General features: G+C 47.7%; 1 protein-coding gene across 1 annotated transcript; it reads left to right on the top strand.

The window, feature by feature from the left end:
- Positions 1-6,334: 6,334 nt before the first annotated feature.
- LYPD3 (LY6/PLAUR domain containing 3) lies at positions 6,335-17,000 on the top strand. The gene is made up of 5 exons (XM_044435290.1): positions 6,335-6,398; positions 12,391-12,522; positions 14,439-14,609; positions 15,797-15,937; positions 16,459-17,000. Exons 1-5 carry the CDS (start codon positions 6,335-6,337, stop codon positions 16,998-17,000), a joined length of 1,050 nt encoding a protein of 349 aa, XP_044291225.1.
- Positions 17,001-17,702: the final 702 nt, after the last annotated feature.

The raw sequence follows: 17,702 nt of genomic DNA on the forward strand, positions 1-17,702 counted from the left end.
TGGGTCTCCCTCTCAATGGAGGGAAAGAGAGATCCATTGGATGCTTTCCTAGAAGATCCACTAGAGAAGGTGAAAGGGAGGCATTGAACCAGAGGAAGAAAGTACTTAGTCCTGGGATCAGTGCAAGACCTTCCTTTCTCTCTCTCTCTCTTTTCAAGAAAATGCAAGTGGCAAGGCATGGTTTAGGATTGCAACCAAGCTTTAAAATTATATAAATTTAGGATGATAAAATACTGTGGTAGCAGCTAGCTCAAATATTCCTCTATTTGACAGATGTTGGTGTTTGTAGAAATGCTCTGAGATAGTTCCTAATTGCAATGGTGTCCTTTCCTTCGGGAAGGAAGTAGGGCACTGGGGTTCTGGAGAGGGTTCTGGATGCGATGCAGGGGGATGAAAGCGCATTAACACGCCTGGGCTTGTAGCTGCACCCCGACTTCCTGGACGCCACAGAAGTTGCCCAGCTGGTTCCCCTGCTGGTCCCAACCTTTAATTCTTCACCTGATTATGAGAACTGTAGCCAGTTTGCTGGTCAGCACTGATGCACTATGCATAGGGATGGGTGAGAAATGTGTTGGATTTGCTCTTCTTGTGAGATTACCCCATTTCAGCCTCCTAGAACTGATTGTGGGCCCAACTGCAATTTGTGGTCAGAAACCCATAGAATTCTGAGTTTGCAGTGGCATCATGCAAACAAAAACGAATTCCAAGAAAATGCACAGAACTGAAACATCTGCAAGGGGAAATGCACACATTTCTAAGGGAGCGATCCTATGGATGCTACACGACATCCAGATAGCCATAGGCTTTCCCAGAAATCTATCCATGAGATTGAAAAATTGCTCCAACCTCATAGGTAGGTCTCCAAGCATCCAAGTGCCCTCCACACACACACACACACACACACCCTCAACTACAACAGATACAGAAAGAATGGCACAAGCTGCATCTCCAAGGGTGACCTTGGTGATGAACTTCAGCAGGAAGAGTGGAAGGACAGAGGACTGGCATTGGCAAGACGCAAGGTAGCCTAGTAGCACCTCGGCCTCTCCCTCCCTGCTCCAAGGCACTTCACATGACCAGCTGAAACCAGCCAAGTGACCCATGGGGCAGGCGAGTGCGGAGCTGACCTCTGCCTTCCTCCTTGCACAGAAGGTCCATCATCTTCTGCATCTGGAAGGTTTCAAGCATCCAGACTAGATCATGCCCTGAAATACTCCTGACATGCATCAGTCAGCAGGGGCATGTGTCCCAGTGAGCACAAACCCATGCAAGAATTAGTACACCTTTCTGTGCTGGGGGAAAGCTTGCCTGGGGCCCAGATGGAATGACATAGTGAAGCAAAAGAGAGAACCAGAACAAGAGCGAATCTGACAGCAGCCGAGCTCTTCCTCCCTGAGACTGAGGAAGATGAGGGTGATGAGAACAGATCTTTTCCATAGAGATGTGTCTAAAGCAGCTCACAATTTCCCAAAGCATCATTACAGTAAGCGATAGATATAGACAAGGATGTACATTGCTATGGTCAGAAGGGGGAGCAGTGCCCTCCCATCCGAAGGCTTCGCTCCTTCAACAGCAGCAGCCCCTGGAAGATCAAGGATTCCGCTTTGCATGGCACTCTGCACCCATCCAGTCCTAGAAACTCGCAAGAGCTACACAGAAGCAAAATGCATGTACTTTCATGGAGACGGAAGTGCATTTATTATTTCACACCATATAAACCCCAGGCAAAATTGCACAAGCCTCACTTTCGACTGAAGATGCACATGGGGCTCAGAGATTCTCCCAGGAGGAAGAGTACAATCAAGATCCATAACCACACAAACGCTACCTTCAGCTTGGCCTGCAGTGCAGCCACGCAGAAAGGCCAAGGGCCAGATTCTGTTTTGGGAACCTCCTTTCCCCAGCGCCACAGTCTAAATCAAGTACTCCTGAATGATCATACTTTTCTTTGCCTTTTTGAAAAGAGCTATTCAGTGCCGAATTACCTGACCCATGTCACATCCAGTTTGGCCATAAGATAGAATCCTGGAGTTGCTTTCATAGACTTAAAGGGATCGTTTCTTCTAAGTAAGAGAACCGGTTTGGCATAGCGATCAGAGTTTAGGCTGGGACTTGGGAAACCTGAGTTTTAGTCCCTGTTCTGCTCCTTGGGTGACAGTGCCAGTCACAAACTCTCAGCCCAACCTTCTTACAGGTCTGTTGTGGGGAGAAGAGCTGAACAGAAAGAGAGCTTTATGTGAGCCACCTGGGGTTTCTTGAAAGAAAACAGGCAGAGTATAATTAAATAAACATGTAAATAAATAAGCATAAATCATTTAAATAAATAAGTTAGCATAAATACATTCTAATAGTCTATAGGCTGTGCAGGGACTTCCAATACAAGGAAAAGTCATGCCTAATCTCCCATTAGGTTTGGGGTTGGAACTGGGGTCAGCCCAGTCTCTAGGAGTGAGTGAAATGCAACTCCTGCTAATTACTCATTAGAAGTAATTTCCAATGAGTTTAATTAGACTTACATTCAGGAAAATAAACTCAAGATTACAGCCATGCTGGCTGTATGCCTTTCACACCCACTAACACCCATAGAGGAACAAGCAGACGATTGCACGATAAATCAGTTCATATTTTACTTCCACTTGCTTAACTGCTTTAACCATAAGAACCCTCCACACATGCGTGTTTTAAGTGAACAATCTTTATGTCAGATTATAATTACATCCTTTCCTGCTTTGACAACAGGGATGTAACTTTCCGCCTGTTTCCATCCAAGATTTCCCAGTACTGCACTCTATAATTGCTAGGAATAACCTCCTCCCCGCCCCCTCCCCTTTTTTTGGGCAGGGATACATCATGTTTAAATGCTACAGGTGCTCATTTCCCAGGTATGGAGTTGCAACAACCCTCTGGTGAAATTCTGCCCTTCTTGTGAGTGCTGGAAGCACAAGCACCTTGCCACATCCTTTTCCTCTACATCGCCAAAAAGCATTTTTCTACCTGAGGTCCCCCCTAGATGCATCCCTTTTTGCAAACAGGGGTGTCCTTAGGGACACACACACATAGACTTTCGAGCCCGTGTAAATTACCCTATGTACATATATGCTTTTTCTTGTTGTCTCGTTGGCCTGAGTCCCAGATCTTTCAGCTACTTAGCACTGCCCCATTTCCCCCCTTCTTCGCTTCAGCAGCACGCAACTCCCATGTTCAACCTGACATGTGCGTCAGAGCTAAGAGGCTCTCTGCTTGCATGTGTGACCATGCATGTTCTAGCATGTTCAGGTGGGACACTCCCCAGGTTGCAGGTGGGGTCCGTGCTGAGTCAGCATGGATGGTGATGCTGAGTCACCCACAGCACTCTCCTCCTCCCCCTCCTCCTCCTCCTCCATGACACAGTATCATCACCTTAATCCTAGAGGTTGGGTGGGGTAGGGACCACTCCCACACCTGTGTCATCCACTGACTCAGTAGAGTTGCCAACTTTTCTCGTGGTCTTTGTTGCTATGCCTTTAAAACACGGCTTTGTGCATAGGCGTAGGCAGGAGACAGTGTTCATCTCTATGTAATGGAAAACCTCACCAGCTCATTCTTGCTCTTCAGATGGTAAGGCCAGGCCAAGACGCGTTGCATCGTGGCTAGCTGGCAACCCTAAGAGCAGAATCAAATAGCTGTGCATGGTCACTTCTCTTGACGGACACTCCAAGTTCTTTTGCAAGCTACATCAGCCCCACGCCAGCTCCAGATGGCACATGGGCAGCTGCGGGCAAACATTTTCCTTCCTGGTTATTTGCTTTGGAAAAGCCCTTGCTTCACAGGCTCCTTTTCCCACCAAGAAGTCAAACTGGGCTTTCCTGCAGCTGATAGAACCAGGGGCTAAAGGGCTGCGAAAGTCCAAACAACCCTCCCCCCGCCCCCTGCATGTTTTGGCTGGAAGCTTGTACAGCCTATAACTAAACCTGGGACAAACCAAACACCAGGAGACAACAAAGGACAGATGGTTGAGGAAAGGGGGGTGTGGCATAGAGAAGGAGGCATGGACATCAAGGGAACCTCCAGGTGCTGAATTGGGACTCCAGACAGGCTGGAATTGTCCCTCACCTGAGGTCTGAAAACCTTGAGAGAAAGAATGGTCCTCTTGGGGAGCGAAGCACTTGGGGAAAGGAGTCATATGAGCAGCTAATACACAGGGAATGAAGTGATCAACCACCCTTCCTCTCCTCCTCCTCCTCCCATAACCATCTGCTCTAGAATTATCTGCTTCCCGTTTGCCCTATAAAAGAGAGCCCTTGAGAAACCACTCATGGGAACTGCAGTTGAAACTGAAGTTGCCCCACCTTGAGCAGCTGCCATCCAGAATGAGGCTGCTTTTCCCATGCCATCCAAGCCCATAGTCCCTGCAAAGGGCTGAGCACTTCCTCAGGAAGTCTCTGTTGGCACCCTTTCACCCCACCAACACCTACGTTGTTTGCTCGTTAGTTAACTTTTTCTTTTTTTAAAGAACTCGGAACAGCTTACATCATTCTCCTGCTGCTCTCAATCTTATCCCCAGAACAGCAACCCTGTGGGGTAGGCTGGACTGAGCCCAAAGTCACCCAGCTGGCTCCTTGGCTGAGCAGGGACTAGAACCCAGATCGCCAGAGTCCCAGTCCCCTGCTCTTAACCATCAAACCACCCTAGATCTCGAGTGTGCCAGCTGGGCTCAGAAGCAAAATGAGAACCAACCTTCAATCTCTTTATGATTGTGAGCCACCCCGAGGCTTCAGCGAATGGGGCGGCATAGAAGTTCCCTACATAAATAAAATCCTTGCCTGCATAACACAAGAGTGATTATGAGGAGCTGGTGGGTGACGGGGGGGGGGGGGGACAGGGACCAAGTACTTTAGCTGCCCTAGGTCCCTCAGACACATGGTGGGATCCAAATAATAAAAAGTGCCAGCTCCCTTCAGCCTGGCACCGCTTGTCAATGCCCAAATTCTCCCCTCTGCCATCGCCCTGGGAAATATCCCTGAGTCGTGCGAGTTTGGCACATGAAATGGAAGCCCCGTGAGCTTCGTGGGGGTTTGCGGGACGAGGGGTGCCACTGAATAACCGCAACCTGGAAAGGAGTCCTTTGATGAAAGCATCTGAACGTGCGCTGCCATGTCAGGGTGGGGCGAACATCGCTTTTTTCGTCTGACTGGTAGCGCTGCTAAGGGCAGAATGACTCATGCTGAGCTCTTAGTAGCTTTCCTCCAACTTTTTGGTTTTTTTGGCACTACGAAACTGCTGGTGGCAACAATGGGGTGCAGGGGAAAGAAGGAGAGCATGCCCTCGCTTTCCCTGCTAGGCTTGTTTCCTTTGAAGCAGCTATTCCTGATCGCTTCTCTCCCAGACAGAGGAAAAGAACTTCCTGGTCGATCTTTTCCCCTGCAAGGGAATCCACAAGGAGCCCTTCAAACAGACAAATGACTTGGCTGCCGGTCAACGGAGGCCAAGTTGCACAGACCTTCCTGCAGCATGTAGGTTAGCTCTTCGAGAGTTACTAGGGGAAATAGGTTTTTATATCAGAACTTTTGTTCTGGTATTTTTATTATTACCTGGATGATAGCCATGACAACGATTTCAAGCATTCATGCAGCTGGAGGAGTAGAACATGGGCTGGGTTCGGACAACACGATAACTCTCATTCCACAAACAGTCCACACACAGCACTTAAGTGTGGGCTGTTGGTTTGTCCGAACCCAGTCTTTGCCTGTCTGCTTCTACCACATCCAGTTCTTCAGACCACCATTTTCTGGTGGCCTTTTGTTTAGCAAGAAGACGGGATTTCTACTGTTTTGAATCTCCATGTGGATTGGAGTCTGCTGAACTGAAGTGGGACCCCAGCAAGTTTGCAGTAGGACTACTTTATATTGTGGAAAAGGTGGAGTTCCATTTCTGGACAATCTTCCAGTGTCATCCCTAACCTGCGCAAGAGCTGAGATTTTTCAGGCCCCGCTCGCTGCTCAGACTTGTCCGTAATTATCTTCTCCTGAAGTGAATGGCGTCGGAAAATATCCCTCAACTGGCTGTTCCAGTTTCTGAAAGAGGCGTCAGAAAAAACCTGCTTCAAAGTGCTGAGGAAGGGAAGTGCTTGGCCCTGGGCTGGAGAGGATGCATTAAGAAAAGTCTGCAGGCCTGCACCAGGGTATGAACGGAGGAGGTGTGCCTCGCCGGGGAGCCTGCCATGCCATGCCCCGCCCCAGCTGTCTGCTCATATTTAATGTCTTAGCTTCCTCTCCCGGTCCCTGATAGCAGCAGGAGGCACCCAAGGGAGGTAAAAAAAGCATCGACGCAAGATTGGGATTTATCCAGTGCTACAATGGGTACACACCTCCTGCTCCAGGCCTGTGCATCTCTCCTGGCTCTGACGTTCTTCATGAAAGGTAGGAACTGGGAAGGTCTTGCCTCTGAGGGCTGGTGGCAATCACATCTGCGCGGAGCTTCATGAGTGGTCCTTAGGACCTGCAGCATCTGAACCGGGCCTGGATTAATGATGCTGGGGCTTGATATGCTGTGAAGCTGCCCCCACAGGGGGTGGAATCAACTAGGATCCCCCGCGTAGGAATAAGAAAAGAACGATGGTTTTGCCCTTGCGTATAGGAGAGGGGGAATGGTGCCTCGAAAGCAGAGGTGTTAACAGTGGCATGTCTCACATAATGAGGAGAAAGCGCATAGTGTCCGCTTTATGGAAGACGGAGTTGAAATAGGTGCCTTATTGTGTGTGTACATACTTAGTGCCCTATAGCTAACTCCGAGAACAGGGCTAAAGACAGCCTCCCAATTAAAGACCTCTCAGTTGATTTTAGCTGATTAATCCATTGATTAAATATGCATAACTTAATTTATATAATCAATACTTTGATATAATTTAATTAATATAAGGTAAAGGCATTAAAGTGGGAGAAAGCAAGATTCATTCATATACCATGCTTACTTATGTCCGTTCAGAACCTTCCTTCAAGAAGGAAGGTGGAGGTTGCTACCTGTAGCTGCTTTACAACCATTTATTAACTAAAATTTCCTGCCTGATAAATTGGGGGATGGACCTTTTTAGTCTATCAAAAAGGTAGCAATCTAATTAATCCAAATTAATTAATCCTGTTCCATACCCAAGGTTTTGTATTCTTGGTGATGGCCCCACTGTGGATTTTTAATTCTGGTTTTTCTTGCACAAGGAGAAAAGCCCAGATATTCAGAAGCTGGGACCATGGAAATTGGTATATCAGCTGAGTCCCTTGAAGGAAAGGTGGGATAGAAAGGAGGTAATTTAAGCAATTTGTACTGACAACACAATAGAGTCTTGTTGCTTGCATTACTTTCCCATACCATCACAAAGATCTCTCTGGCAGGCGATTTAATCCGACTTGGATTTATTTTATCCTCACAGCAGCTACTGCAATGCTGACAGTGTGGTATTATGACAACCTCATATGGTTGCATAGGAAGCTGGTTGTCTGTAGTGTCCAGCCATGAAGTGTGGTGGATTTTACCACATCCCTCTGGACTTGATCAAAAACCTGGCAAAGGAGGACCACGGTAGCATGGTGGACAACCATCTTCCAAAAACTGAAGGCACAGCCACCTCCTAACTGACCAGCTGTTCAGGGCTTGCTTGCATCTAGGAACAGGGCCCATCCAACAGAGGAGAGCTTGGAACATAGGCCATCTTGAGCCAAAAGGAAGCACTTTTTCACATAGAGTTATCAATAGAATTTGCTACACAAAAGAGGCTTTATAATGCAATGAGACAAATCCTTGGAGGACGAGGAAGCAGTGGCTACTAGTCAGAATGACTATAGACCCAGAGACAGAATTCTTCATTTGCTGAGGAACTTAAGAAGAGGATCCTGTAGCAGGTCATGCTTGAGCTTCCCACAGGTGTGTGGAAAGGCTCTGACACACTGTTTCTCTTCTCCTGCTCTTCTTTGCATGTTTTGAGAGGCAGGAGCACTTCCAAGCCAATGGCTGCCACAGAGACAGCTGCCCAAACTTTCATTTCCTCAGAATGCCTCTGAGGCCTCCCGCACCTGGATCCAGAGACAATCTAGGGCAATCAAGATGGCGACAGCTCCAGGCTCAGCCAGCTGCCTGAATGGCCATGTAAAAAGGCCATTAAGGTGTGGGGAGAAGGAGAGCCCTGAGGGATACCCTGCCTGGGGACCTCTTGGACCTGGTGTAGGCTTCCCTCTTAATAGCAAAGGTGGGATATTTCTTGGAGCAAGCTGCACATTGCAAACACACAGACCCTGCAAAAATTCACAGGGACTGCTCACTTGCTATTTCATCCCATGATTTTCTGACGCCCGTCTGAAAGCTCTTTTACTTGCTGGGCCCTTCATGAGGAGAGGTCTTGGTGCTGCTGCTTTGATTTTTTTTTCCTTTTAGAAATCATAGTTTACTGATGCCAGTTCTTCAGTGCTGTTTGTGTTTCAGTCATGTTCATTTGGAAAGCAAGAAAAAGAAAGTAAGCCAGAAAACTACTGTTTTTGTGACCAAAATCTGCTGCCGAAGAAGGCATTCCTATGTAGAGAAGCTGTGCAGAGAGGATTCGCTTAACCCTTTACTGCCCACTGTAATCAAACCTACACTAGGAAAGCGCACCATTACAACTCACCCACTTCTTGGCAGTGCTTCTTCCTTCTGTTTTTCTTCCCATTAAAAACAAAAATCCGTTGAGGAGGGAAAACACAACGCGTGTCCAGGACTGCTTTCTCTATAGCTGTTCAGCAAACTGGAACTTTTTGACCTTGTTTGGGTGTGCTAGACTCTAAGCAAGACATCCTAGGAATTGTACCAGGAGAAGCAGGAAGGCATAGGAGAGTTACACGAAAGACATGGCGTTTTGAATACTTGCATGCACTAAGTTTCTGCAAATAGGGCACAAAGATGGCACAATAAAAGATGTGTCTGAAGGCGCCTTTTGAGGGAAATATGTTTCCAAGCCCGGCTCAAGGTGCTGTTTTGACTTATACAGCTTTGCATGGCTTAGGACCATGTGGAGCTGTTATCCTAGTAGGAGCCCCTCTCTTTATCTGAACCCCTCTTCCAAGTGCTTCCTCCTCCAGTGAGGCCTGCCTGCCATCTTTTTGCTTCCAATTTACACATTTCCTCCACACCGAGGCATTTGATAGCATACTGTACTTTTTAAAAGGATTTACCCTTTACTATTTCAAAATTTATTAGATTTATATCCCACTTTTCCCCTTAGTTGTTCTTGTTTACATTGGTTTTACATGGTGTTCTTCTAGGGGAAAATCTTATGGCCTCTAGTCAGCATCTGCCATACCATAGGATAGTTTGGTTTCCCTGCTCTGAATCCAGAGCAGCCCTCCAACCTCGGAGATGGAAATCAGAGCTCCAGCTCTGGTGCTGGTACAGAAAGAATTTCTCTGACCACTCTCCAAGGCTGGACACACTTTCTTCATCAGAAAGGATGAAGGGAAGTCTTTGAGGACCGAGAGAGAAGAGCACTATGGGGTATCAAGAAACCACTCTAGCCTCCTTCCCTCCTCCTCAGATAAGTCACTAGGCAGCCTCAAATATTTGTCTGATGAAAATGCAGCCTGGGTGGAGCAAAGCAGCAAAGATCACCTCCACCCTTTTTCCTGCTCTGCATTGGATGCAGGAGCTTCCAAAGTGGGGGGGGGGGGCTCCCACTCATCTCACCTGGATCACACCCTTGGGGTCTTAATCTTTGTAAGTCACCCAGAAACCTTAGGCTATCGGGTGGTCCGGAAATGCAACGAAGGTAATGTAACCCCTGCCAGGTTTCCTTTGCAAAGTTGATGAGGGGTCACTGAGGGAGAATCAGTGGCCATGTTCTTCCCCTTCCGCATGATTCATCCCGATCAACCCTCCAGCCCTCCAGGCAGATTTTGACCTTATTTCAGAGAAACTGTTTGCCACAACACCACCTAATCAGGCCATCTGCTGCTGGGGTGACGCAATGGCAGCCGAGTGGCGGCAAATCCACATTGCCCAGCTGGCACAGCACAAATCCACACACCTGAAGTGCATTCATGTGTGCGTTATATTCATACCCCACCCTTTCTTCCTGTAAGAAATGCAGAGTGGCTCACAGGGCCTCTTCCTTTTAACCTCACAACAACTTTGTGAGGTAGGTTAAGCTGAGAGTCAGTGACTAGCCCAGATTCCTCCAGTGAGCTGAGTGGGACTAGAATCCAGTTCTTCCGAGCCCCTCTCACCGCTACAACACCTGGCTCTCAGGAAAGGAACACAGCCCTTGAAAGAAAAGCTCTCCAGGTGCGGATCCTTTCCAAAGTCTTGGGCCTTCCGAGAGCAGGCTGGGTCACTGCAGAGAGCTGCAAGAGCGCTTGAGAAAGAGTGTTCTGCACCCGAGACCTGGGAAGCCCCTGTAGCTGGGACCCTCTGTGTTAATACTGGCCCTCCCCCCACCTCAAGACCAGAGCCTCCTGGAAGAGGAACATGGGGCTGGAGACAAGGAAAAAGCAGAGAAAAGCGATTGAATGGGGATGAGTGGCCAGGAGAGGATGTAAATAGAGCTTGCCTCCAGGAAGGTTCAAAAAGGAAGTGGCGCAAAGTGCAAAGAGCTTAAATTCAGCCCGGTTTTGGTAAGCTAAGTCTGTACTCAAGGAAGGCAGAGCAAGTTTCTTTGTGGCCCCAAGCAGGCGCCTAAGCTAATCAATTTCTGACACTACCCATGAAGAGCAAGATACAAGTGGAATGGGAGTCTCTATTGGCGTAGCAACACCCTGCCTAGTGGTGCCCCATCCAAAGAAAAGCCCCGTTGATCTTGATTTTGGAGTCACCAATCGTATCTCTTCTAGATATGATGATCACATTTGTCATCAAATAAAGATGATCTGTTTGTCATCATCTTTTTCCTGGAAATCCTACAAATTGTCATTGTCCAGCAGGCAAGGGATAATCATTAACAGACAAGTCTGAAGAAAAGATAATAGCTGATTTGGCCGTGCCCTGTCAAAAACCCCTTTTTCAAGAGAAACCAAGTTTGGCAGCTAGCAGTTAACTTTCCTGTTCCCAAGAAAAAGGAGCTGGGACACTTCTGGATGTTCCAGCCCCAAGAGGCTTGAGAAATCGTGCTGTGTATGATTGTGGACTTTTTGAGTGGAAAAAGCAGAGGATCTGGTCATGAAGGAAAGAAAAATCAGGTGTCTTCTTTCCACAAGCTACATTTGCTTATGCTTTCGGAGTCTCTCAAAAGCTTATGTTTAGACCGCTGCCAAGAGAAAGGGGGGATTTAGAGTATAAAGATGATATACTGTTTATTGAATACAGTGATGAAATACGGAGGCAGAATATTAATAAGCAACCAGAAGAAAGCATGCATCCCCTTCTTTGTGACTCCCTGGTTCCCTGAATAGGTAGGGGAATGCTCCGTGCGTCCCCAAAGGTGCCTGGGCAGGTGATGCACCAATTCCTCCCCGCCGGCTTAGAACGAAACGGTCCTCCTTGCCATGGGTTTTGCACACTCCTCTCTCCCACTATTGCAGAGCCTGTTGGGATTTACCCAAGCTCCCTCCCCTTTCCTGGGAATGAGGCTGTTTCGGTAGGATAAACAACTCAGTTCTCACTGCAAGAGCATGACTTATCTGCAGAAAGATTTGAGAAGGCAATTGCGGGGCCATTATTTCTGGTGCTCGTCTTAACGAGCTAAAAGCCACAAGTCTTTGGCATGATTTCAAGAGATAGATTCGCCTTTTAAGCACCAAGGAGGTTCACTGCTCTGCTTGTGCAACCCATAACCTCCTTGCCTTTCTTCCAGCAGAGCCTCTGAACAGTACAATGATCCAAAACTATTTTTTCACAATCCAATCCCCTGCACACACTTGAAATGTAATTTCTTCCTATCCACTGATAATCAAATAAGGGCATGATGCAACGGGGAAGCCCAGAACTCCTTGCACGCTGAGGAGTATGGGCATCTTATGCAGAGTGGGAGAAACATGGGGCTTCTCTTCCCCTCTGCCCTCCTTCCGTGCGGCAAAGCAGCTGAATGGTCAATTTCAGCCCTCAAATTGCAGCGTCTTCAAGGTGGAGTACATCAGCTCTCAGGGACACCGGCTTCCTCTCGCCCTGCCTCTAAACCCTTTCTCTGCGGAGGGCTTCTCCAAACCCAGCGATGTGGCAATTCAGGCCTTTTCGTGTTGGCCATGAGGAGGGGATTCCCCCAGTCCAAGGGCAAGGCTCTGCCTCTAAGCTTGGATCCAGAGATCAGACCGATCTGATCTAAATGCCGTGGCCCAGGAGTTATAGGACTGCTCTGTAAATTTATTTGCCCAGTCTAAGAAACATATGTGTCTCCTGAGCAAAGAGATCCTTACTCCTTATCTCCTTCCCACCCGCCTTTTCCACACCTGCTTGTCCTTACAGGCGCCCTGGCCCTGGAGTGCCACAGCTGCGTAGACTTGGGTGACGGTGGCTGCAATGCGGACAAGATGAAGAAAGTGACGTGTCCAGCGTCCTCCCATGTCTGTGTGGAAACTGTGGCTGCCGTGGGGTGGAGTGAGTATTATCATTTTTAGCGATTTGCTGGCTTATGCGCCGATTCCATTTCTAGGCCACCCAATAGCTGAAATTCTGTGGGGAGTTTCCCAAAACAGATCACAAAAATACCATGCGGGATGGTTGCTGACATACCACATGTAAAACAATTTGAATGGCATAAATGTTTACAGAAATGGAGTTGAGGAGAGTCTTGAGATGAGGCCAAGGAGCTGAGTGTTGGTGCTAGGGGGACCTTAGTGGGGAGAGCATTCCAGAATTCTGGGGCCACAACCAAGAGGGCGCTGTCCTTTCTTGTCACCTTCAAAGCCCCCATCAGAGTGGCACTTGGAAGAAGGCCCCTGATGTTGCTCATAATATCTGAATAGGTTCAGAGTGGGAGAGATAGTCCACCAGGACTGTGGTCCTGAACCATGTAAGGTTTTCTAGGATAAAACCACCTCATAAAAACAGGCTCAGAAGCACGCAGGCGGGCAGTGCAGGTGGGCCAGAATGGCTGTGCTATATTCAGGCTTTGTTATTCCTCTGCCTGCTGTGTTTTGCATAAGCTGCAGCTTCTGAACAGTCTTCAAGTGAAGCCCCACGTACAGCACATTGCAGTAATCCAACTGGGAAGTTACCAGAGTGTAGGCTGCTGAATCCAGAGCATAAGATCTCCAGGAACATAGCTGAGCTAGCAGCTGGTAGAAGGCACTCTGGGCATTGAGGGCCTCTGAGCCTCAAGTGGCAAAAATTGTTCCTAGAGACCCCGCAACGGATGAACTTGCTCCATCCAGAACAGGTTCATTGTGGTCAGAGGAACCATGCACTAGCAACATCTCTGTCGTGTCTAGACTGCACTCCAGTTTATCAGCCCTCATCCAGTCTGTTCTTGCAGCCAGGCAGCAAGTAAGCAGCTGGCCATCTAGAACTTCTAGAAGAAGACATGTCTGAGCAATTCTGCCTTTCTGATTTGCTTGCTGTGCTATTGGCAGCTGGCTGTAATTACTCAGGGCCGAGGGAGAAGGTACTCTGTCTGCCCAAGCTTAAAGGAACACTGTAATTTCACATCCAGCCTTGAGCCCTTGCACTGAACAGGTTCTGAGCTGCTAATTACAGGTTCAAGCAAAGCCATTCTGGGAAGACCAGATCACTAAATTCTGCTCCGTGGGAAAAGAGTTCCCCACTCACACGGAGTTTTTCCCACTCTGTGTGAGTGGGGAAAGCTTAATGTAGCAGAGAATCAAGGTAGAGTTTGACAGCTTCTCCCACAGCCTCCTTTCTTTTGCAAGTTGTATGACTAGTGAAATCAAAAGTATGCAATTCATTCTCACAAACTCTCATGATGACTCCAGTAGCTTATGAATTAGATAAGACAATTGAACATAACTTTATGAACTGTGGCGAGTCGTGATACTTAGTTGAAGCTGCCCCATACTGAGGAAGTCTACCTGCAAATTACCAATGATATGCCAACAGAGAAGCCATGACCCACTTTTTCTGCAGGGAAAGAGAAGGCAACGGTCCCACCCACTTCTGACACCCAGTCCAACTCCCAGAATATTCCTCTGTCAAAAGATAATGACACCGATTGCATTTCTGCACCACCCAACAACCAAAGCTGTCTAGGCGGTTTGCAACAGTACGTAAGAGCAATGCAATTAAAATGCTGTAAAATCTTATCAAAAAAGAAACATAGAAAATTAAAAACTGCAGAAAACATACGGTGAAGAAAACCCCGTATAAGAACACCCTACCTCTGGGGTTGGGTAATTTCCATATTACATGTTCAGGTCAGCAGCCCTTGTTGGAAAAAGGTTCCTCATCCCAACACAGACCTTGTGAGAAGCAGTCGAAGAAGAAGCACGTGGATCCGTCCACATGAGCTGTTGCTTCTTTGTTTCCCCAAGTCACTTCCTTGGTCTGTCTGTCTGCAGGTCATGGGAAGTTCTCCGTTGGTGAGAAGGGCTGTGGGTTAGGCATGTCAGGCAAAAACGACAAAGCGGTCGAAGTCCATGGGATTGTGGCGTTCTCCCAGTTGCACCAGTGCAACAGCAGCCACTGCAACACTGAACTGGACATCAGAAGCCTGGAGCTGCAACCCGTGGGTGAGTAGCTGGGCCATGAGAAGCAACGATGACGTGTAGTGCTGGAGTTCTCTCTCCCACCACTGTCAGAATCGGCAGCCTGATGCCGGAAAGCTTTGCAAGCATCCTTGATTTCCAAAGGCATCCCACATCTGAAATGTTCTTGTTTTTCCAGAGGGTTCTGCTGAGATGTGCATATAGCTATGCCCAACAATCGCTGGTGACTTTACAGTGGTTTCTGTAAAATACACAACCATATTTTGAGCAGCTTCCACAGAGGTCAACTGGAAAGTCAGACTTTGCAGTTGTGCTTCCTTCCTTCCTTCCGAGATGTGGCTCAAATGACAAGAACACAACTGAATTTCGGGGAAAGTAGGAAATTTAGGAAGCAGCCTTCTATTGAGTCACACCTTTGGTCCATCTAGCAATGATGGTCAGCATGGACCAACAACAGGTCCCCAGGGTTTCAGAAGGAACCTTTCCTGGCCCTCCCTGGAGAAGGCTGGGACTGCAATTGCATGCAGAGCAGGCATTCTGTCATTGACCTGCAGCCTCTCCCCAAACTGCTAGCATAGTGCAGAAATGCTATGCTGTGGCTATCGTAGGTCATATTGCATTGAGATCCCCCACTTTTGCCCTCTTGTGCAGAACCAAGCCAACCCACATGGCTCCGATTTATCCACAGGAACTCTGTCAGGAAGGTTGGGTGGAGAGTCAGTGACTGGCCCAAAGCCAGTGGGGCGAGTGGGCACTAGAACCCAGATTTCCCAGGTCCCCAGTCCTGGATTCTCTCCACTAGACCACGCTGTTAGCCTTTGATCGGTGATTGTGCATCATCTAATCCCCATGCAGAGAGGGAAGGCAACACTTTGGGAGAACAGGTAACCTTACCCAGAGGAAAGATCACTTCACTTGCCCATCCTTTACTCCCTGGAATGCTTTCGTTAAACCAATTTAAATCATAATTATGTATGAGCTATGTAACTGAGCTATGTAACTATCATAGCTCTTCTTCAGTAACTTGAGATTTATACATAGTTATGTGTGTTCAACTATTCCTTAGATTTATCATTTTAAGAAACGATTGGCTTGCAGCTCCAAATGATTTCCTGTTAGCATCCTCAGAACATTTCCCATGACATTCAAATAGGGTTAAAGGGAGTGGCCCTTTGTCCATGCTAATACTGGGATTTTGCTTGGTTTCTCAGGAAACGAAAGTGCGAGAGTTGCAAATGGTGTGGAATGCTACAGCTGCAGCGGCAATGACTGTGCGATAAGCAACTCTACCATAGTCAAATGTTATGACTCCTTCCGGGGCTGTTTCCACGGCAACGTTACAATGAGAGCTGGTAAGGACTTGTGCAGAGCATCTGAGATGGCCACTTTTCACCTGGCCAGCTAAGGCTCAAAGCGGCTTCAGGATGAATCAGATCCTGAGATTTCCCACGACTGAGTGTAATAATTGTGTGTGCGTATGCACACATGCGTATTGCCTGTTTATATTCTAGCACTTGTAGGAATTTTTCTGTCTAAATGTGCACAGAATTGTGTGTTGAAGGATTCGGGAGTGTCTTGCTCTACCAAACTCATGAGGAATTTAAATCAGGTTCATGAAGTCTCTGGCCCATCTTGGGAAGAACCATTTTGCTCCCAGAGAGCTTGGCTTGGCTTGGAATAGTAGCTTCAGATAATCCTTCTGGGGGCCTCCATTGGCCATGTTGACTGGAGATAATGGTGGTTCTAGTCTAACACATTGGATGGCTATGACGTTGGAGAAGACTTCTTTAGAGGGAGCCGTGAGCAAACGTCCAAGATGAACCTATTGCTCTGCACTGTAAATCATCTTCACCCTACTCTTCCCCTTTTCCAGGCAATTTCACACTAACCAGGCCTATCAAAGGCTGTGTTGAGGATGAGGAGTGTACCAAGGTGAAAAAGGGAAGCCCGGCCATCACCCTGGTAGGTTCCTGCTGCTCTGGAAGCCTCTGCAATGTTGACCTCTCCAACAAAACGCACTTCGCTGCCAAGATCCCTCAGCTCACAGTTCTGCCTGGTCAAGGCACGGTTGTTACCACAGCCGCTCCAACGACAGCAAATGCTCGTATCAACATGGCAGCCCCATCTGCTGCCAGCAAGCCAACTCATTCCACTGTGGTGACGTCACCAACGTCTGCTCAGCCTGACAATGGCCACGACCACAGCCGTGACCACGATGATGACCACGACCAAGACCATGACCGTGACGGTGATGATCACAAAATCACCTCAGTGAGGGATGGCAACATGGTCACTGCTGTGAAAGTTGAAGAGAGGCACAACGGATACGTGCAGGTGACTACTGGCCCAAAGGGAGGTGCAGCAGGCCTGGGTGGATCAGTCTTGCTGCTCTTGCTGACTGGGTTGCTTCAGTAAAGGAAAATCAAGAGGATAAAATGATATTCAGTCTTCTCCCTTCTCTCTTACTAGTTGAGTCCCATCCAAATACATTTTGCTGCTGAATTTTGATAGGACTTTCCCCACACAGGTGAGGCCTCAGGTTTCATAAGTTAGATAATGTATCTGGTAACCAAGACTTTTGCTGTTCGCAGTGGCAACTATGCTGTGTAGTGCCTTTTGCCTTTTGGAAGAGCAGCTTCCTTTAGGAACTCCACTTTGCCTTGTTTTCCTGGCAGCCATTTTGTAGCAAGGAATGGCTAGAAACTATTGTCATCCTGAGGCAAAGTTCTGTGTTACGTTTATATGCAGCAAAATTCAGCTCTGCTTTTATGACGCAAAATCCGATTCCATTTTTGGGGGTGGGTTTTTTTACATTAAGCCTTCTTGTGGGCTTACTGTCTATCAGAGCACATTTGGCTCCAACATGAGGTCGGCCATTTTGTATTCATCCTTCTAAATGGAGTTCTCCTGGGGTCATTCTTGATATAACTTAGCACACAAAGCTTCTCATTTCGCTGAGATTCATGGCTCTCTCCAACTTTCCACCTTCATCAAGCTACAGTGTTAGAGTTTTAAGAGGACTGTATCATCGACTGTAGGATTTGGGGCTCCCAATAACAGAGGACTGCTCAGATGGCCTACAGTGCCAGCTATATGCAAATCTTATCCAAGATGGCC

The sequence above is a fragment of the Varanus komodoensis genome, unplaced genomic scaffold, assembly GCF_004798865.1.
Source record: "Varanus komodoensis strain SLA01 unplaced genomic scaffold, ASM479886v1 scaffold29_1, whole genome shotgun sequence".
Lineage (NCBI taxonomy): Eukaryota > Metazoa > Chordata > Lepidosauria > Squamata > Varanidae > Varanus > Varanus komodoensis.

What these genes read in the sequence shown, in the direction of transcription:
- LYPD3 (XM_044435290.1), top strand. Translation starts at nt 6,335, where the DNA reads ATGGGTACACACCTCCTGCTCCAGGCCTGTGCATCTCTCCTGGCTCTG. An exon ending in TCTGACGTTCTTCATGAAAG is followed by an intron (nt 6,399 to 12,390) that starts GTAGGAACTGGG and finishes TTGTCCTTACAG; the next exon opens with GCGCCCTGGCCCTGGAGTGC. An exon ending in CAACGTTACAATGAGAGCTG is followed by an intron (nt 15,938 to 16,458) that starts GTAAGGACTTGT and finishes CCCCTTTTCCAG; the next exon opens with GCAATTTCACACTAACCAGG.